General features: G+C 41.7%; 2 protein-coding genes across 9 annotated transcripts in view; one reads left to right on the top strand and one right to left on the bottom strand.

The window, feature by feature from the left end:
- Positions 1-320: 320 nt before the first annotated feature.
- Positions 321-19,533, top strand: ZNF391 (zinc finger protein 391). 8 transcript variants are annotated; one of them, XM_082639053.1, is made up of 3 exons: positions 321-438; positions 6,506-6,614; positions 7,400-8,910. In XM_082639053.1, the coding sequence occupies exon 3, from the start codon at positions 7,478-7,480 to the stop codon at positions 8,549-8,551; it is 1,074 nt and encodes a 357-aa protein (XP_082495179.1). In that variant the 5' UTR covers positions 321-438; positions 6,506-6,614; positions 7,400-7,477; the 3' UTR covers positions 8,552-8,910. The 8 variants fall into 8 exon arrangements, 4 of the variants coding, with proteins under 4 accessions (XP_082495179.1, XP_082495178.1, XP_082495177.1 ...); XM_082639052.1 differs by having other exon boundaries at positions 6,503-6,614; XM_082639051.1 differs by lacking the exon at positions 321-438 and adding an exon at positions 510-574.
- Positions 16,391-21,548, bottom strand: part of ZNF184 (zinc finger protein 184) — an 18,466-nt gene continuing 13,308 nt past the window's right edge. The window contains exon 5 of the mRNA XM_082639046.1: positions 16,391-19,591. Within this exon, the coding sequence (XP_082495172.1) occupies positions 17,631-19,591 (1,961 nt within the window). The 3' untranslated portion in view covers positions 16,391-17,630. The remainder of the gene's footprint in view (positions 19,592-21,548) is intronic.

The raw sequence follows: 21,548 nt of genomic DNA, 5'->3' as shown, positions 1-21,548 counted from the left end.
TGCGAAGCCTGGGAATCTGCACTTTAACCAGCTCTGCGGGTATGCTGTTTAAAACTAAACCACTGGTTTGGACTATACTGCATAGAATGTATTAAGATCTTCAGGACCTTTCTGGGGTCTCCAGCATCAACTTTCTCAGGCCTCTAGCATCAACTTCTCAATCTCGGCGTCACACACACCAGGGAAAGTGCTTTGCAAAAATCTCCGGTAAAATGAGTCTGAACACAACCTGGCGGTCCCGGACTCTGCAGCGCAGGCGCAGAGCCACGGCCTCTGGTGTGCTGCCCGTTCTCCTCATCGTCTCTGTTCTCTAACAGATCATCTGCTCCAGGAGAATTAGGTCGGGGCCGTTGATCAGGCAATGACTTGCCCCAACATACTGACAAGGACACGACCACTGCTCTGAGTGGAAGAGTGTCTGTGACTTCTGGAACCTTGGTGAGCGCGGGAGCAGTGGGTCGACGCAAGGGTTTCCCATTAATCCTTCCGGCTTCCTCAAGCCCCGCACACTAAGGTTCCGTCTAAGCGTGGGTCCGGCCCAGGGTGTGTCCCGGCGCTCGCCCCGAGGCGGCCGGTGAGTGGGGCACGCAGGGCTCCGGGGCCCGGGGCCTGGACGGGTGGGCCTGGAGGCTCTAGGAAGTGGTCGTGCGGAAGCACTCAACTCTCTCGGGGGGAGACCGGCGAGAGGTCCAAGGGTGGTCTGGCCGCAGATCCGACCGAGAGGTGCCTCCGCGGCCGGGACGCGGCACGGTGTCTCTGCGCTGCGCCCAGCGCTCGCCTTGCGGGTGGGCACAACCTAGTCCCTCAGCTGCACTGACAGCAGGTGGTGTTCTCCGGTGAACCCCTGGGAGATGGAAAAGCTCAGAGTTTCATTCCGCTCCGCTCTAGCTGGGCGAGGAAGGGCTTCTGTGCTCGGGGTGTTTCCCAGATGCTTACCGTGTGCCAGGCACCGTTCTAAGAGTTTTTACCTGCGTCAACTCATTTAATCCTCGCGTTAACCCCATGAGATGTACGATTATTATCCTCATGTTACAGATTTTAAAATTGAGGCACACAGAGATGAAGTACCTTACTTAAAGTGACAGAGCTTGAGAGTAGTAGTATTTATTTTATGGTTCTGATGATGACGGTTGTACTTCAGTATAGTAGGTGTTGTTAGGGGTATTGACAAATGCTGTATATCAAATTCTGTGAATTTGTTGTGACTTTGAACCAATCTTCAAGGACACTGTTGTCTGAAGACCATCTTTTGGTAGGCCTGGAGACTTGACTGTCTCTGTTTTAGAGTTGAACAGAGGCTGCCTAGGCCCTCCTGCTGACTCTTGTGTATTCGCAAAGGCTCCAGGAAGTAGTCAGCCCGATACCAGAAAGCAAAGCACCAGAAGAAGAGCTATTCCAGAATCTTCAGAACCTGCTTCCTTCTGAATGAGATAATTTCTTAATATTCAAGGGAGTATATACAAGGGAAAATTATTCCAAGATCAGCAATTGATTATAAGAGAAAGTGTCATGGTCAAAAGAATTTCAGATGGTTAGGGTAACAGGAGGGGGTCAGGGCTGTGAGGGCTGGAAAGTTAGTCATATAAAGAGGAGAATGGGGTTTGCTGGTGCTGCAGTGCTTTGTGACCACTGTACTTTCGAGAATAATGATTTGGTAAGGATACAATATCTATAGACCAGTAAGGTGATCCAGATAAAACTAAAGTATGAGGAAGAAAGGAGAAAAAGAGAAGAGGAGAGGCAACATTCCACATCATCGTGGAGGAAGCCCTTGTATGAAACCTGGATAAGGGTATGGTCCTAACCTTGGGGAGACAGAGACCTCCTAGCCTCTCTGAAATATATCTGGGGGCTCCTCCTAAGAACTTTGTCATATCCACCAGCTCTGCCTTCCCCATTTCATGTGCATCCTCCAAAGCCAGGAAAAAGAATGCATCTGTCCACACTCTAGAACAGCAGCACAAATCCTCTGAAAGCATCTTTCCCTAAATGTATACTATCACAATTTAAAAACTAATTCATTTGAGGTAAGCACAGCAGTAATATCTCCTTATGTCGTAGATGATATTCTTTATAGTAAGCTTTGCCATTTATAACGTGTAGCATTCACAGAAGCTTTGTGGGAAAAGACAAGCGAGTACTAGTAATGTCATTTTATAGTGTGGGACCAGCTTTTCAAAATGGTGAGTGGCTTGCCCAGAGATGCACAGCCCTGTGGCGGAGCAGTATCATCTGCCTTCTGTTTTGACTCTCAGGAAGAAGTAAGAGACTACTGCCTACTCCCTTTGAACTCACATCCCATGTGAGGAAATCGATAAGCAGACTGGATTATATGCCTCGGAACACCTAGAGAGTTTAGAGAGAGTTTGGACTCAGCCCAGACCAATTCCCTTTACCTTTTCTCATTAAAGAACTAGGGACTTAAACCCAGACATAAATGTCTACTGTCATTTTCTTTGTGTCTGGGAGGAGGTGGGGTTAGTTTGGGACATTTGTTTTACCTCTTAATACCTAGGGTTGCATTCACCTGGCCCAATGTGGACATTACTAGACCAGTGACTCTGGATACCTTAGGATAAGACCTGTTATCCCCAGATTTGCCCTTGACCAGAAAGAAAACGAAGAGGAGGTGGAAGAGGGAAAGGCAACTTTCTATCTCACTATAAGATCGTATACCATGTATGTTAAGGATTCTTCCTTCTTTTCTGGAAGTTTGTGCCATCTCGCCAAGTGGAGACACATGTATTTCTCTTTTCAGAGAATGTCCCTTCTTAGGTGAGTGTGGCAAATTTTGCCCAGTATGGGATTAGTCCCTGGTTGCTTGCTGACTGCTTTTGATGTCTTCCTCAGCGCTCCCTTGCTCTATTTCAGCATTAGGCGATTGGCCTCTTTCTCAAACAGTTTCCTCTGAAACATGGACCTTAGGCTCTCACATGTCTCTGGGGATTTGAAAAAGTCTGTTTATTCTAGTCTTATCCCCTTAGTCTAGGCAGATGGGTCTGTGCCTGAGTTTGGAATCTAAAATTAAATTCCAGGAATCAGACAGCTCTGGACTAATCAAGTCCAACATCTTCCTTTTACAGATGAGGATACATAAAACCAGACTGGTTATTTTTCCTTGGTTTTTATTTAGCTACCAACAGAGCTATGATCAAAATCCAGATTACTTGGTAAATGTAATACCAAGTAATTATTTATACCACGGGGCCTCTATCTGGTGTTTCATTGATTTATGCCAAGGATGCCACTTGCTTTGTGGTGGCACTTTGGTGGAAGCCAGGAAATTTAATCCTTAGTTTACACAGATAGGGCTTTTAGTGTAGTTGGGACTTATTGCAGCCTCTCAGGATAGTCATCTCTCAGAGGTAGTCACTCTTGTGTCAAGGTCACGCTGGTGTCCTGGGATCAGTGGAGTTTAGTTTCTTGGCCCTTTAGAGGCCATATGAATGGAAAGCATGACTCAAGTGTTCTTTCCCTGCCTCTTGAGAAGCAGTAAGTATGATGTAGTGTAGTGAGTTTGAGTCCAGGATTTATCACTTGGCCTTGGGCCAAATTACTTATCCTTTCTGTACCTCAAATTCTTCATTTGTATTGTGGAAATAATAATAGTAACCCTCTCATTGTTGTGAGACAAAAATGAGTCCGTATTCATAAAATGCTTAGAATAGGCAGACCCAAGAGAAAAGACCACAAAAGGGCCTTTCCAGAGGCTGCACCTCCAACTCAGGTTCCTTTCACAGTTGGGTTCCTTTTTTTTTTAATGTAGAAACTTTCCCCAATGTGGTTTCTGTGTGTCTGTCATAGGTGTCACATATACAAACACATAATACAGTTATACATGTCATGAGCTTATTTGAAATGCAAAAACAACTACATCTTGGGACTCTTGTACTGCACACTATATACACATTAAATTATAATTATCTTATATCAAATTGGCATATCTTACCAATCATCAAGGTATTAATAAGCATGAGAGTAAACCCTCAACTTCAAATTGGCTCTCTCCTTTGAACTCTGTCCTAGTTCTCTCTCTGTTCAGGAGATCCTGCCTACTTTTAGATGTCCTATGTTTTAATGGTTCTAGTGAGTCAGGTTATAAAGATCTTCATATTTCAGATCTTCCTGGTTTCCCTTTGTCTCCAAAAACCTGAACAAAATCTCTTCTCAACAATATTTCTTCTCCAAGATGGAATGTAATATGTAATAATGCAATAATATTCCACTATGTACAAAATTCCCACTGTTCCTGTGTCACCTTTATGTCAGTGTGGGTGTTCTCAGATCTTCAAGGACTTCTGTTGGGGACAAGGACTTTTGCTTTAAGGCTTTGCAATTTACCGCCTGAGACAGTCACTATTTATCTAGTGTGTAACTGTTAATACTTTAGTTCCATTGCACTAGAGAAGTAATTCTCTACCTTTCAAACCTACCATCCCCTTTACTATATTGAAATAAAATTTATAGATAATATTAACTACCTATAGATATAATTTCCAGAATATCACTACGTTACCTTAACAGTAATATAAAGGAGAAAGAAAAGGAAAGTAATTTATAATAGAATAATAGTTTTTCAGCATGTAAATGATTGGATGAAATAGACACTTGTACCTATTCATAGAATCATGTGAATACAACAGCTACAAATGCAGACTGATATGTGAATGTCGTATTTGTGAATCTAATATCATGAGTGGCTTGATTTTCCTAAAATGGCGAACAATTCCAAATATCATTCAAAGAAAAAGATGTATATTTCCTTGATTTTCCAATACATAGCAAAGTTGTGCAAAATACTTTATATTTATTTGTAAAGTAGTTCCAGTCTCAGGTAACCATTAACAACTCTTTTGAAAGTCTGGCAGGATAAGGGACATTCTTTGTTTTACAGGAATCCCTGGCCCCCACTAAATTCTAATAGCCCCATCCAATCAACATGACAACCAAAACCAAAACCAAAACCAAACCAAACAAAAGAAAACCTCACACACAAACCCTCACAAATTCCCAAAACTCTCCCTAGGAGGTGATATTGCTGCCTTGAGGATTACTGGAATAGAGGAGAGAAGTAACAGTGAACTGCCAACAGAATAATGATAGAGTAACTTAAGGATCTGGGCTGCAAGAATGTAGGCCAGCCAACCTAAGCAGTAAGACAAATGCCTACTAAGGAATATTAGCACCAAAAAGTATGCAACTGGATTTTATTGCAAGGTTCTAAATAAATTAGAAATTCTGACTTCTCAGTCAACCCAGTGGTAGAGTTTTGCGTTCCCTGCTTTCAGTTGAAAGGCATGTTCTTGGCAAAGCTGGACACAGACAGCATCGTCATGTTGCTCTTGAGGTTCTCCATGGATGACTTCTTCGTGAACATCCTCCAGGATTCATTTCCACATGTGGGTGGTTCCCAGTCTCTGAGAAAGGCAAGATCAACTCTTAACCTAGTGGATCTTAAATTGTGCTGTGAGCAGAAACATTAGGGGAACTATTATACAATTTGTTGCCTACTGTCATGCCCAAGGGCTCTGAATGAATTTACAAGAGAATGGGTTAAAGAAAAAACTTCAGTGGGGAAACATAGAGTCCAGAGAAGGGCTGGAAGAGTAGGCACAGATTCCCATATCCTCCCCATTTTACCAACAGAAAGGTTGCCAGAGCCAGGATGCTCTGCTAGACACTCAGTGTAGGTCAGTATTCTAGGAGAGGGCCTTGCTGCTCTTTCTTATTATAAGGCAAGTGTTAGAACAACCTTGTGAGTGGGGAGATAAACAGACTGCTTGGTACAGTCTGAATGTGGGTTGCCAGGTTTTTACAGGAATCGTCTGGAAAAGCTAGCTGCCTAATACCTGGAAACCTTGAGATCCTTGGGAAATGTTGGCCCTTCCAGCAGAAGGAAGAAGTCACCTGTCCTAAGGGAAGCGGAGTTTATGTTTTAGACCCTCTGGCTGTGAGAAGAATGTTTGGTAGAAAGGCTGGTCCCAGTGAACACATTTTTCAGGCAACCTAGAGAGTGTTTCTAAGGTTCATTTTGGACAATTCAACTTGTCGAGTCATATGAACTTAATAAATACAAATGCCTGGGCCTCATTATACTTAACTAGGTCTGAAGTAATGCCCAGTATCTCGAGTAACAAGTTCCATAAGTGATTCTGATGGGTATGTGTATAACTTTTCTTTTGGAACCAGTTTTAGCCCAGAACTTTCAGATACCTATTTTCTCCAGCCCCTCCTGCCACAGCCTCTAAAACTGCACACTATAGTTTTTGTTTGTTTGGAGTTTTTTCTTTTTTTGGCCGCACCATGTGGCTTGTGGCATCTTAGTTCCCTGACCAGGGATTGAACCTAGGCCCTCAGCAGTGAAAGCGGGAAGTCCTAACCACTGGACTGCCAGGGAATTCCCACACACTATCTTTTCTACAGATCAAAGCATTAATGTTGAGTTCTCAATAGCCCTGTGTCTCCAGCACCAATAGCCTTGTGTTAAATCATTTCCAATCAGCAGGGATCCCAGCATGTGAATTGGACATGATCACCCAGTTGGAGAAAGAACAACTGTAGACACTGGATCTTCAGGGAGCTGAAGAGGGGAGTGACGAAGAATATCTGTCTAGGTGAGTAGTATCATGAAAAGGCCACTACTTTGAAATTTCAGAGACATGAGTTCGAGTCTAAGCTCTTGCAATTTGCTGGGTGACTTAAGTTACTCACTCTGTTTTCTATCTGTCAAATAAGCAAGTTGGCCTTGACGAACTCTAAGTTAAGATCTATTATGATGAGCTCTGTTAATCCTCTGAAGTCTGTGGTCATAGACTTGTTTAGAAGAGTACCTAAACTAGCTGTAAGAAGGGTTGGGGGATCAAAGGGAGATCAAATGGGAATAGCAGGGTAATAGTTAGCATTTCTGAAATTCTGTTTTCTCTCTTTGCCAAGAAAATGGTTGCATCCAAGCTTGATAGAGTCTTCCTTACTTTTTGCATTTTGGCAAGGGGGTGGTGGTTATGTTTTCTGCATTTGAGAGTCTTTACTTTTCTCATCCCTTTCCTTTCTCTCATTTACCATAACTAATTGGCTACAATAGCTAATAGCTCATTTTACTTTCTGATCCCCTGTTCTCTGCTCATCAATTGGTATATCTGCTCATGTCCATTTTGGGGGCTCAGCATATTACCCATGTCCCTACCTGTATTTCTTGATGTCTCTGCGCATCCACTGTGAAAACTCTGTTATCACTTCTGGCCTTGTTCACTTCTCTTTCATTGTCCCTTTTAAGTTTCTGCCCATATAAAGTTGCTAGTGTGCATGAATTGCAAATTAGTTGTCTTTTATTCCTGCTGGTTTATTTTCCTTGCTCTCCGCACTAGACACAGGTGACATTTGCACTTTAAATGTCTTTCAGATAGGGATATTTGAACTGAACCAAAGCATCAACACCAATCAGGCTATTTCTGAAGAGCTAGAGTTTTCAGGGTCAGCAATGGAAAGTATCCGAAGGAATACTACCCAACGTCCTGTGAATGAAGAAGCCTGTAAAAGTGAGGGCCAGTTATCAAGGCAGACAAAATGTCCTCCACAGAAGAAATCTTTTGAGAAAACAGCAATCAGAAAAGTGTCAATGACCCTCAAGAAAATTTTCACTAGGGAGAGAGCCCCTGAATCCAGTGAATTTAGTCTAAGCTCAAAACTTAATACACGGCAGAAAATTCCAAAGGGAGCTATGTTCTCCATATCTAAGAAAAACTCCAAAGATAATTCAGGCTTAATTAAACACCAAAAACTCTTTCCGCAAAGGAAACCTTGTAAATGCAATGAATGTGGTAAAGCCTTTAGTTACCAATCAGACCTTATTGTCCACAGTAGAATTCATGGTGGAGAAAAGCCTTTTGCATGCAATGAATGTGGTAAAACTTTTAGCCGAAGTACACACCTTATTGAACATCAAAGAACTCACACCGGAGAGAAACCTTATGAATGCAGTGAATGTGGAAAGGCTTTTAGCCGGAGTACACACCTTAGTCTACATCAGAGGATCCATACTGGAGAAAAACCATATGAATGTAGTGAATGTGGAAAAGCCTTTAGCCGAAGCACTAACCTTAGTCAGCATCAGCGAACTCATACTCAAGAAAAACCTTACAAATGTAATGAATGTGGGAAAGCCTTCAGTGACCGTTCAACCATAATTCAGCATCAACGAATACACACTGGAGAGAATCCCTATGAATGCAATGAATGTGGAAAAGCTTTCAGTTGGATCTCATCTCTTATTGAACATCAGAGAACACACACTGGGGAGAACCCCTATGAGTGCAGTGACTGTGGGAAAGTATTCAGTCGGAGCTCATCCCTTGTTGAACATCAGAGAATACACACTGGAGAAAAGCCCCACGAGTGTAGAGAGTGTGGAAAGGGCTTCAGTCGGAGCTCCTCCCTTATTATTCACCAGAGGACTCATACCGGAGAGAAGCCTTACAAGTGTAATAACTGTGGGAAAGCCTTCAGTCAGAGTTCATCTCTCATCAGACATCAGCAACTTCACACTAAAGAGTAATATCTGTGCTTTTCTTAATGTTAGCACAAGAGCACACAGCATAACCTCCCACAGCTGAAAAGAAACATTTGTACTTGTTTGAATTTTCCTTCCTACTAGCTAGCTCTAAGCCAGTTTCAAGCTAGCCTTCCTTCCTTTTCGTAAACTAAATGCTCAAATGAGTGATCAATCCAACAAGGGGCTAACTTTTAAAACCTAACATATTCACTGTAATATTCTAGAGGGCGCCAATCTTAGAATATACGGCTACCTAACACCTTGCAATTCCTCACTTTATCTATTCCATGGAGCTTGGGTCCCTGAACAACCAGTGATCCCTCTCTTTCCCAACCACATCAGCTCCTTCACTTAAAAGAGGAAATCCCATGTGTGTATTTTCATGCTTGCTGGCTCCAGTAGCAGAAGAGAAGGAGCTGGCTTCAGATTAGGACAAAAAATTCCCACCAGTTTGGGGATAAAAAATTCAGTTTCGAATTATATGGACAAATTTTTCTCTTCCTTCCTCCCTTACCTTTTTTTCTATAGCATAGTTTCCTCAAAGTATAGCCCATAGTTCTAATGTGCCTAACTAATCCTAGTGTTATTTTATCTTATCCTTACCAAGAAGGTCCTAAAAATCTTAGTTCCTCCATTATCTTTTAAAAAATTGCTGTCCTATTTTAAAAACTTTTCTTTTGTTTACAAACTTCATGAAACATATACCGTCTGGTTCTGACTCTCACCAGTCTTGTTAAGTTGATCTGTCAAAGACAAACTCAGTGCCTCTTTCTCAGTCCTTTTCCTACTTGACATTTGCAGAATTGGCACTTTTGGCCACTCCTATGCCTTAAAATGTGAGCTTCTGGGATCCATTATTCTGTGCTGATCCACACTTTTCCTACCTCCCAGCACTTCTCTGATTAACAATGATCAGCTCTGTGACTTTGGGTAAGAGTTGGACCAGAATAATTTCATTTCATTGGCTTATAGTATTTCATGTTATTCAATTAGATTGTAAGCTTCTTGAAAACAGAAATCTTGTTTTAGATCCCTATAAAACATCATACAGTGCTGAGTAGTCACTAAATGCCCCATAATTATTGCTTACTGATTCCTCTTTATCTATCCTGGGTAATCAGTCTGCTAGGATTTATTTGAAATGTCTTGATAGTTGATTTCTTTCTCTCTGTTCCTACTGCTGCTGCCAAGTCCTCAGTAGTTTGGGCCTAGATTACCAGAGTAAACACATTGCTGCTGCTCTTGTCTCCCTGTCTTTATATAGCTGCCTGACTAAAGTACCACTTGGTTCAGAAAGAATCCACAGTTTCCCATTGTCCCAAGGAAAAAGTTAAAAGTGCTTTAACTTGAAGACCTTGCACAGTTGGATCTACTTACTTATTTTCCATTACTCCCCAGTACAACTGGGCAGCCTTGTCCTTTGTCTCTACAACACCCTTTCTCTTCACACTTGGCTCCTCTTCAAACTATTCCGTGGCACCCTTTTACATACCTTCCTTTCCTCTCTGTATCTCCAGAAATCTATCCATACTTTATAAAAGGAACTGGTCAGGTCCTGCCTCCTCTGTGATAATTTCAGTCCCCCACCCCTTCTTAGAAGTCCTTTACAGTGACGGTTTGCCTTATTCTCCTGTATTACATACTTTCTTATTCTGTTCTCTGGTTCTGTCAGGTGCTTTTTTCCGTGAACATTTTTGAACTTAAAAATTGTCTTAAATCTCTTAGAAGCCCCATCTAATACATAGTACAATGCAGGCCTGGATTGTAGTTTTAATCTAAATCAGGAGGGTTTAATTTAATAATGCAGTCACTTTACTCTTTTGAATGGTGAGATTACCTCATAAATATTTTGGTCCTTTTTGTCCTACCTTGAATTATATACATTAAGCCTTGGGACTGACTCTCCTTCAGAGCTCCTGGGATGCTGGCCTCTTGGCTTTCCACTTCATGAGACTGTTTTAAGGAGTATGTGGGTTTATTCATATAAAGTGATGAAAACAGTACCTGACGTATAGTAAGTGTTCAATAAATGCTAATTGTTATGATTCTATTCCTTCATATCTGCCTGTAGTCTTTCAGTTCATCCCTAAAGGGTCTGTAACTCCACAGAATGGAAAACTAGGATCATAATCAAATAAGTAAGCAGATATTTCTTCTGCCATCACAGACAATTGTCATCTATTTTATTATAGCTCTATTGTGTGTCAAAAATGACTCAAGGCGGCTTACAAGATATGATAAAATACAAAACTGAAAAAAATACAAATCAGTATTAAAGAAGAAAATGCCTAGAAGATCAAGATCATGACAAATTATGGTATGCCAGATAGTTATTCAGGTATGAAAGTGAGATGGTCATTTGCTTACATTGTATTTGGAAGGGGAGAAAATGTCCATTCTTCAAGGAAAACCTAATAGAGTTAAGATGAATTTCTCCACTGGCCTTCATGTAATTATACAATGTGCTTGATAACAAAAAATTAAAATTAAGTTATGTGTTCTCTACAACACCTAGCATATAGTATGTTTTCCAGTGAATAAATATTTAGTTCATAGTAGAAGTCTCAGAAAGGCAAATATAAAGATTCTTCTTTGGGTGGAGTGGGGTTAGAAGGAGCAGAGGGTAGAGATAATCAAGTAATTACTGGGTGCCAGAAGAAAAGCTCTTTTCACACATTTGAGTCTCTTAATTTACCACATTATGGGATGAAGAAACTGAAATTTACAGATGTTAAACAGCTTACCCAAGGATCAGGACTTGACCCCACTACTAGATCTCTTAAGCTGGGCCCTGGCAAGATCTGGGAAAGAAAGAACTGTGTAAGTAAAGGTATAGAGGTGGGAAAATGCTCTGTTTGTTCCAATAGATGAACTGGACTGTCTATGGCAGGGAGTTCAGTGAAATAAAAATGAGAAAGTTTATTTGGAATTGGATAACTAGACAGTGGCTGCCCTGAGTACTAGCTTGTGTGTGGATTTAATCATTTAGTCAACTAAGGAATTACAGGTTTTTGATCATGGTAATAAAAATTTGGTTTCGGGGAGAAGATTAATTTGGTAGAGGAGACAAGGTGGTTTGGAAATGAGAGAGACAGCATGCAGAAACTAGGTGAGAAGCTGAAGTATTAGAATAGTGGTATTGTGGAACAGAGCAGTGGTTAGATGAAGAGACAGTATAAAGTAAGGATCCTATGAAACTGGTGACTAGATACGGGCAAGGAAGAAGAGAGACCAGCACTTCCTTAATTGCTGTTGTTAACTTTCCTGTAAGCTACCTAGGGTATGGAGGGAGGAATTTCTGATACACACTCAGCAGTTAGCCATGAATACAAAACATTAAAAAGCTGAACGCCTGATATGATTAACTTGCATCTTTAAAGTCGATTTGGAAACAAAAACTTTTGGGATTTCTGGTGGGGAAATCGGGTCAGAAGATCAGAGCGATCTGGAGTGGGGAGCTTTATTTAAGAAGAAACAGAGGGTTTTCCAATGCAGCCAAAAGCACTGTGACTTGGCTCACACTGAACAATGTCTTCAAAATAATCTCTGTCCTTGCACGGAGCCCACATCTAGGCGCTCAGCGTGGGCCCTCTTCTGCGAGCCCTGCAGGTGGCTTCCGCGGAGGCCAGCTGCCGTCCCTGTCCTCGCTCGTCCGGACGCCTAGGCCATTCCTCGGGAACCCGGGTAGGGAAGGAGGCGCGTGAGTGCGAAGACCACCGCGTGGGTAAGAGCCTCAGAGCTCTGCGCTTTGCCTGTGCTGCGCTTTGCCTGTGCTCCCGGACTTTTATGGTGATCGTTGTGTGCTCCAGTTCCCCCCAACAAGGCTGCGATGGCTACTACTAGAACCACCGGATGGGGTCCAGCAACAACCCCACACGCCATCTTCCCTCTTCTCCGGGGAAGCTCTGAAGCAAGATCGGCCAAAGAGCTGATCCTACATCTGAGAACTACAATTCCCAGAAACCTCGGAGACTCGCAGTCGTCACAGCGCCCAGACTCCATTTCCCAGAAGCCTTAGGACCAAGTCCCATCCTCACTGAAAACCTTATGTGACGTCACCGACTTTCTGCTAAAGATTCTAAAGGCTGTCGGGGTGGGCGGTGCTACGCAACGTGATGTGGCGATACCAGTGGGCCTCGTTTCTGGATGGTATCCTATCCTGAATCTCTGTCACTTCTTTTTCTAAAAAATTGATAAATCAGAGTGAAGCTTCCACCCTTTTCCGTTAGATTTTATTCATTTAACATGTGTTTTCCGTGCCTACTATGTATTAATCCGCTTTTCTGACTTGCGGGCTGTGAGATTGAAGATGAGTCACTTTCTTCGCTAAATATTAATTCAGCTCCGTTAAAGAGGCCACGATCCTTCCTCAACATTATCCCTGCCGCCCAACCCCTCACCCTGACACACACACACACACACACACACACACACACACAGGCACACACCCTGAAAAGCATAAAGGGATGAAAAGCAAAAAATAAACACCGGTCCCATCATTCAGGTAATCCCTGGACATATTAGGAAATGTTCTTTCAGACTTTTTTTTTCTTCTTATATCTGTGTATCTGCATATGCTAGATATGGAGATGGATTGTGTGTACACGTTTATACATAACAAAAAATTTATAATTTATACGTAACAAAAGATTTACTATATATTTTCATCTTGAACTTTCCCCATGTTAATATTTTCCACAATAATTTTTAATGGTACCATCAAAGAACTAATCCTGTCCCTGTATAAGCATTTCTTTTCAGGCTTCCTAAACACCAGTGATTTTATTTAGAACCACTAGCAAATGCTTCAGTCTGCTGTTATCAAAACAACTTTAAAAATTACTGTTAGTTTTATTAGTTGTGATAATGATATTATGGTTATGTTTAAAAGGAAGAAAAAGTCCTATTGGTTAAAAGATACATACTGATGAGACAAATGATGTCTGGGTCTAACTTTAAAATATTCCAGGAATAAATAAAAGGGGAGTCAGGGAGGGATTGCTAAACAAGACTGGCAAATGTTGATTATTGTTTAATCTGGGTGAAGAATACACTGAAGTTCACTTTTCTATTTTGTGTCTATTTGAAATTTTCTGTAATAAATCTTTTTTTTTAATGTATACCAGCATTCCTCTTGGAGCAGTGTGGCCAGCTAATTCCTTCCAACCTCATGTTCAAGTCATCCTTTGACCACTGCCCAAATGAAGAATTTTCACTTCCATTGTCACCTCTGTAATGCTGACTGATTCCTTTTCCTGGGACCCATCTTCTGACTAGTTTTTTAACAGTACCTCTGAAACTAAAGTAAGTCTCAACTCTTTACAGAACACTTGTTTTACCTTCATGCTCTCCTGCATCTCAGTCTCCTCCTGATCTCCTATGTACATGACTTTGGCATCTGGCTTATAGTTTTCTGCTGTATTTCACGTCTCATTTCATTGAGTGACATCAATGTGCCTGACAGAGTAACTGCTCAGTAAACATTTGTTGAATCAATTAATGTCCACGTGGATGAATCATCCAGCAAACATTCTGCCTTTTATCTGGAACCCTGGGGTCTTGGCAGGCAGGAATCCCCGCACTTGTGGGTAATGCAGCATCTGCTGCCCATGCTTTTCCTCTCCCACCGGTGAATCTTATCCTTCCCTTTTTAATTCCTGTTCCAGAAGTCCTCCTCCGCCTCTGCCTTTAAAAGGTGCCTGCCATCTGCTCCCCACGCACAACCTTCTGTCCTTCACACTTTCCACGCCCACCACTTAGCTTCTATCCATCCCAACATTGTCAGAGACACCATTTCTTTCTGCCTCCTTTAGGACTTTGCTCTCACACTTTCCAATTTTCAATCTCTCCTTTTCTAGTGACTCATTTCATTATCACTTTAAACAAGTCTAGTAGGTCTCTCTTATATAAAAACATCCTCATTAAATTCACATGCTGCTTTAGCCACCAAGCTAATTCTCCCCTAGAGCTTCCAGAAGGAGTGTGACCCAGCCAACACCTTGAGTTTGGCCTAGTGAAACTGATTTCAGACTTCTGGACTCCAGAACTGTGAAAATAAATCTGTTGTTTTAAGGCACCAAGTTTGTGGTAATTCATTATAGCAGCCATAGGAAATGAATACATTCTTCTTTTGCCCTTGCTCTTTCAGGCTCAGCGGTGGTAATGTTTTCCTGCAATTGTTAGACGCTAGTGTTCCACTGTCCTTTGCTGGTTCCCTCTCTTGGCTAAATTTTCTTCAATTAAACTGCTTGAGTATGGCCCTTAGTTTCTGCCTGGGACTCTGCCTAGAGGTGGAGTGAAGAAAAATATGGACCAAATAAAAAGTGGCCCCTGAAAATACTGTCTTTCACCAGTAGACCCTCTCCTTGTTTCCTGGTCTTCTTGGGCAATGCTGGGCCATTAGACTCCCAGAACTGTGGTTCCAGATTTCTCCTGGCCCCAAAGTAATCTGCTCAGATCTACATTACTCAGAGGCCTCAGTAATGATACATTTTTTGGACCTGGACCTTGAGCCTTCATGCTTTCTCACTAGTCCAAGATCGAGATGAATGCCCCTGTGCAAGGGTGAGTTCATCCATGGCCCAGGCACCCGTCTGAGCCCATCTGAGGCAGAGGTGTGTCCAAGACAGGGTCTAGGATACAGGTTCTATCACACTGTGAGGTCATTCATATCAGTCCCCCATTCCCTCCACTCTCCACACCATCCTCTTGAGATGTAAACAAATCCAGAGAGAGATAAACTTCTTTGACTTTTCTCTTGTCATACTGTTAGGGGAACCACTGACCGAAACCACCCGTGCTGGCCAGGCCCAGTAACCACTTGCATGAGTTATCTTAAAACAGGAGGTCCTGGTAAGGAACTCGGAACTAACAAGCAACCTCCAGATAGTGATCACATTCTCAGTGCTCTGCATTTGATCTGACGGTATCTATGAATAGATCAAATTAATGAAACAAAGTAGGATCTTCCATGGTTAACGACAAATTCCCAAATAAATTCTGTTCCCTCATATAGGAATCATAGTGGCAAAAGGACAAGAGTCTTTTTGTCCATTCCAGGCAGACTCTGGTGTTCTCTATTTTGGGATCTCCTTTGAAACAGGAGGACCCTTCACCTGGATATAGAAACTTCATTTCCTTATACTGTGGGAGTGACTCAGATCCCAACCAAATCATATCCTATAACCTGAGATCCATTCCTCTCTGCTAGTGTCCACCTCTCTGCTATGGGATAAATAAAATTCCTACAAAATGGAAGCCTTGAGAAATTAAGAAATACCAAGATGACATTTCTTCATAGATGTTTCAAAACTACGACAGAAAAAAGTCCTGAGATTTAAATGGCTACTTTATCTCCTGAACTCTGTTCTTCACTGTCTGGCATCTTCTTTAAGGAGGTGACAAAATTCTGATGCAGATCACTGGCATTTATATAAGCAAAAATGACTGCATTTTTTTTCACTTGAAGAAAGCTGCAGCACCCACTCCCCCAAACCTCCTTTGTGGGAAGAGTCTTGAACTCCTTTTATATAAATAATGATCAACTTCTGTGCTACCTCCTGTTCTCAGAGCTCCTATTCTCAAGGCCAGGCTAGGAAATTGTCAGTTACTCTTAAAAGAGCAGACCTGATAATTAGACTGTATCTAGAGAAAATATAAGGGCCCATCTCTTTATGGCTAGACCCATATTTATTTCTGGCTCAAATGTTATCTTGACCAGGCTTGCCACAAATGGCCACGCAGGCTGTGGGTTGCCCATCTTCAGAAGTGTCACTCACACTGTCATCTGCTTGTGATATCAGGTGGCCAAGGAAAAGCAAGTAAAGTGACCATTATTTTATACAGCCGTTTAATTTCTGTACTTTGTTAAGGAAACAAATTTGACCTTACCTCTCAAAGTTCATGAGAAACCAATTTACAAAACAAGGTAACAGTCAAAATTACATTATGTGTACATCCCCTTCAGTACATTATGTGTACTGAAGAGCTAATCTGTGAGCTTCTAGGAGGAGTCACAAGAAGCTACTAAGGAAGTGAGTACTGAAATCTAATCCAGTTGTTCTTTCCAGGGTACACATTAGGAGTTTAAAAAAAGACACTGGGGCTTCCCTGGTGGCGCAGCGGTTGAGAGTCCGCCTGCCGATGCAGGGCACACGGGTTCGTGCCCCGGTCCGGGAAGATCCCACATGCCGTGGGGCGGCTGGGCCCGTGAGCCATGGCCGCTGAGCCTGCGCGTCTGGAGCCTATGCGTCCGGAGCCTGTGCTCCGCGGGGGGAGAGGCCACAACAGTGAGAGGCCCGCGTGCCACAAGAAAAAAGAAGAAAAAAAAAAAAAAAGACACTGAAGCCAGGATCCCACTCCCTAGGCCAATCAGTCACTGGGGGTGGGGTCTTGGCAACAGAATTTTATAAAGTTCCTAAAGTGATTTCACTATGTAACTGGGGTTAAATAACACAGGTTTAAGCTGTAGTAGAGGATCTATGTAGTTGTGATAAACTTCTAGAATGTTAAAACATACTAGGAGAGAAAATAATAGGAAGGTTTAATACTTGTACTGACTTAAGGCATTATATATTACTGAACTATTAATTTGAGAGTACTTTACAATTCTTTTTATTAGGAACCGGTTACTTAAAGAACTTAAGTGTGTTAGAACAGGAGCAGGATAGATCTCCAGTCTAGTTACTGAAACATAAATGCTTTCTATTGGCAAAACATGCATAAATACATACATTCTAGATGCAACATAGCAAAATGTTGATGTACAATAATCCTATTCAAGAATATATTGTGAATATACAAAACCGAATATAAAACTCCAAATGACCTTTGAAATGACCTACTCCAAATTCCTCATTTCACAGAGGAAACTGCAGCTTAAAATGGCTGAATTTGCCAATGTCACAAAGTTGCTTAACAACATAATTGGCTTACTTCAGCCCAATGTACTTTCCATTCCACAGCATGACAGTGAAAAGTAAAAATATTTTCGGCAGTTTCTCAATCCACCCTGATTCTTCTGTACTTAAAAGGACAAACTAGAGTAAACACATCCCCTATGTTTACGATGTTCCTAGAAGAGTCATATGCCAGGGTGCAGTCTCTGATGTTTGTTGAGAGCAGAACGATATCTGAAGGCTTTTCCACAATCATTACATCCAAAGGGCTTCTCTCCTGAATGAATTCTCTGATGCTGAATGAGGTAAGTGCTCTGGCTGAAAGTCTTCCTGCATTCATTACAGTTGTAAGGTTTCTCTCCAGTATGAGTATTCTGATGTTCAGTCAGATGAGTGCTCCGGCTAAAGGATTTGTCACATTCATTGCATTTATAGGGTTTCTCTCCAGTGTGAATTCGTTGATGCTGAGCCAGATGGGAGCTCTGGCTAAAGGCCTTTTCACACTTATTACACTGGTAGGGTTTTTCTTCTGTGTGAGTTTTTTGATGTTGAGCCAGAGATGAACAATGTCGAAAGGCTTTGCCACACTTGGCACACTCATAAGGCTTTGCTCCTGTGTGAATTCTCTTATGTTGCGTAAGGTGTATGTTCTGGTTGAAGGCTCGCCCACATTCATTACACTTGTAAGGTCTTTCTCCAGTATGTATTTTCCTATGCTGAATAAGGGATGAGCCATAACTGAAGGTTTTCCCACATTCGTGACACTGATAGGGTTTCTCACCAGTGTGAATTCTTTCATGTTTAGCAAGAGATGAACTCCGAATAAAGGCTTTCCCACATTCCTTACATTCATAAGCTTTCTCTTGGGTATGAGTCTTCTGATGTTGATTAAGGTTTGAGAGATAACTGAAAGCCTTTCCACACTCATTGCATTCAAAGGGCTTTTCTCTGGTGTGAATTCTCCGATGCTGAGTAAGGGATGAGCAATAACTGAAGGCCTTTCCACATTCATTGCATTTGTAAGGTTTTTCTCCAGTATGAATTTTTAGATGTTGAGCAAGGGATGACCAATAACTAAAGGATTTCCCACATTCAGCACAATCATAAGGTTTCTCCCCAGTATGTGTTTTCTGATGTTGAGTGAGGTTTGAGTGCTGACTGAAGGCTTTCCCACATTCATTGCATTCATATGGTTTTTCACCAGTATGAATCATATGATGACGTATAAATGTTGAGGGTCCATTGAAAGCCTTCCCACATTCATTACATTTATAGGTTTTCTCTCCAGTATGAATTTTTTGATGTTGAGTAAGGTGTGTGCTCCTGGTAAAGGTTTTATCACATTCGTCACATTTAAAAGGTTTTTCTCCTGTATGAATTTTCTGATGTTCCATAAAGTGGCCTCTCTGGCTAAAGGCTTTTCCACACTCATTACAAGTATATGGTTTCTCACCAGTGTGAATTCTCTGATGCTGAACAAGATGGGTCCTCTGACTAAAGGCTTTCCCACATTCATCACACTTATAGGGTTTTTCTCCAGTGTGAATTCTTTGATGTTGTGTAAGAGAAGGACCCTCAATGAAGCCTTTTCCACACTGATCACATTTATATGGTTTATCTCCAGTATGAATTCTTTGATGGTTTATAAGGTTTTCACTCCGGCTGAAGGCTTTTTCACATTCATTACATTTGTAGGGTTTCTCTCCAGTATGTGTTCTCTGATGGCGAATAAGAGCTGAACAATAACTAAAAGCTTTCCCACATTCATTGCACTTACAAGATTTCTCTTTTTTAACCGGCTTTAAATTCTGTTTGACGCTTGTTTTAGTAGAGGTCTCTTCTGGAGATACTTCTTTTTGTGTTAAAAGGTCTGAACTCACATTGATGCTTTTTTCAAAGTCATTATTTACATGGTCTCTCTTCAAAGTAGGTACTGTCTTGTCATTTATTTTTATTTCCCTTGGCAGGGCCTGTTCATTTGCCTGTTGCCTCTCTGGACTGCCTTCAGATTCCCCAGTTTCTAAGATGTTGGAACCCCAAGGATCATCCCTTTTGTACTCTTCTACTATTGCCTCTGGAGATGGCTCTTCTTCAGAAATGTCCAGCTCTGAGACTGATACACTATTTTCTGGTCTTGTCTCCCGGTCTGAAAGAGAAAATGTCAGTATTCTCTGAATTGAGGGGAAAAAAAACAAACACAACAACAAAAGTGTTATTGTGGGAATGACCTAATGAAACTAAAAATAAAGCCCTCAGCAAATTCTGAGGATTTTCAAACACAGCCCTATTATTTGGGGGGAAATTTGTAAAGAGCTAAGGAGAATGAGAAATAAAATATGAGAGTAGCAAGAGAATGTCTAATTCAACTTCATAGATAATCTCTAAGAACCAGTAAGGGAACTCCATTTAAGTTGATAGTAAATTTAGAAAGTGGCCACAGAGATAGATAAGAGGAGACAGAGATGGACTGAATCTAAAGGAGGCAGTCTGAACTGAGATTCCTTGCCAGTGAACAGCAACAAAAAGTCTAAGAACCATGATTTCAAGACAGGATAAACACAAGACATGACTATGGCTCCATGGTTTTTAGCCTAGAAAACTGACAAAATAGTCATATCACTGCTAGAAATGAGAAAGTTGTAAATAGTAGAGGAAGCAATTTAGGTGGAGGAAGATACCAAGTTCAACACTAGGCATTTTGAGAATTAGGAAGAGAAATGGAGGACTAGACTATAATGGTGTTTGTGGGGGTGGAAGATGCCAAAAGTAGCAGGATAACTAAAATGTTCAAATATAGGACAGAAAATATCAGCTCAAAAGAAGAAGGAAAAGAATAGCTAAAGCCATAAGAATGTATGTGAAAAAAAAGCAGCAATGGGGGAAGATCCCTGAGGATGTTTAGGGTAATGGGATGAATAAAATATACTAATGAAAGAAAGCAGTTTTTCAGCAAGCAAACAAAAGAATATAAGAAACACAGAACCAAAGTTGTTTAAAAAAATCAAAAAAAAAAAAAAAAAGAAACAACCAGAAAAGTACATAATCAGGACATAGAGTTACACTACTCTACTGTCTACTCTGGGATAGTTTGTCTTGTGCCAAGACAAGAAAGATGACAGGGTAGTCGATGCTGGCAGATTCAGTAAAGAAAAAAAGGCTGTGTTTGAAACAGCATTTCTTGGACTTCCCTGGTGGCACAGTGGTTAAGAATCCGCCTGCCAATGCAGGGGACACGGGTTCTAGCCCTGGTCTGGGAAGATCCCACATGCCGTGAAGCAACTAAGCCCATGCACCACAACTACTGAGCCCACATGCCACAACTACTGAGCCTGTGCTCTAGAGCCCACGAGCCACAACTACTGAGCCTGTGTGCCACAACTACTGAAGCCCGCGTGCCTACAGCCTGTGCTCCACAACAAGAGAAGACATCGCAATGAGAAGCCTGTGCACCACAACGAAGAGTAGCCCCCGCTCACTGCAACTAGAGAAAGCCCGTGTGCAGCAGTGGAGACCCAACGCAGCCAACTTAATAAATAAATTAATTAATTAAAAATAAAATAAAATAAAACAGCATTTCTTTGGTTCCACTGGTAACGGGAAGGTACAGCAGACCCCCAGAGAACCCTGAATCTCCTGTGCTGCCAGCCCTGTCATTGTCACCACCATTATCACTGCAAACATAAGAAGCAAGGCAGGGACCTAGAGCTGCCTACCATCCCCTCCATACCTGGTACCATGGGAAATGGTACAGCATGCATCAGCATGCAGAAGTGCAGGCAGCCTCACAACAGCAGTACTTCTCCAGCAGGGACAAGACGATTAATGTAACACAAGTTTTGGGGAACAGCCAATCAGTATAAGAAATGGATATGTTTTCATCAACAAAAATGACACTAAGGATATACTTGTACAGCAGATAGCCATAAAAAATAGCTCCTGGGAAGTACTTCACAGGGAAAAGGATATGGAGACCATGGAGTCGGATGCTGTTAAAGGCAAAAAGAGTGTGGGAGTGACTGATCTCTAGCTCAAGTTGGAGTTCCAGTTGAAAGCAATAAACGTGCAACAGACTGTGACCAATATCATACACATTGTCATATTGT

This window comes from Mesoplodon mirus (genome assembly GCF_964341445.2).
Source record: "Mesoplodon mirus genome assembly, chromosome: 12".
NCBI classification, from domain to species: domain Eukaryota; kingdom Metazoa; phylum Chordata; class Mammalia; order Artiodactyla; family Ziphiidae; genus Mesoplodon; species Mesoplodon mirus.
Note: the sequence above shows the minus strand (reverse complement) of the source record. Positions and strands in the feature narration are given on the sequence as shown.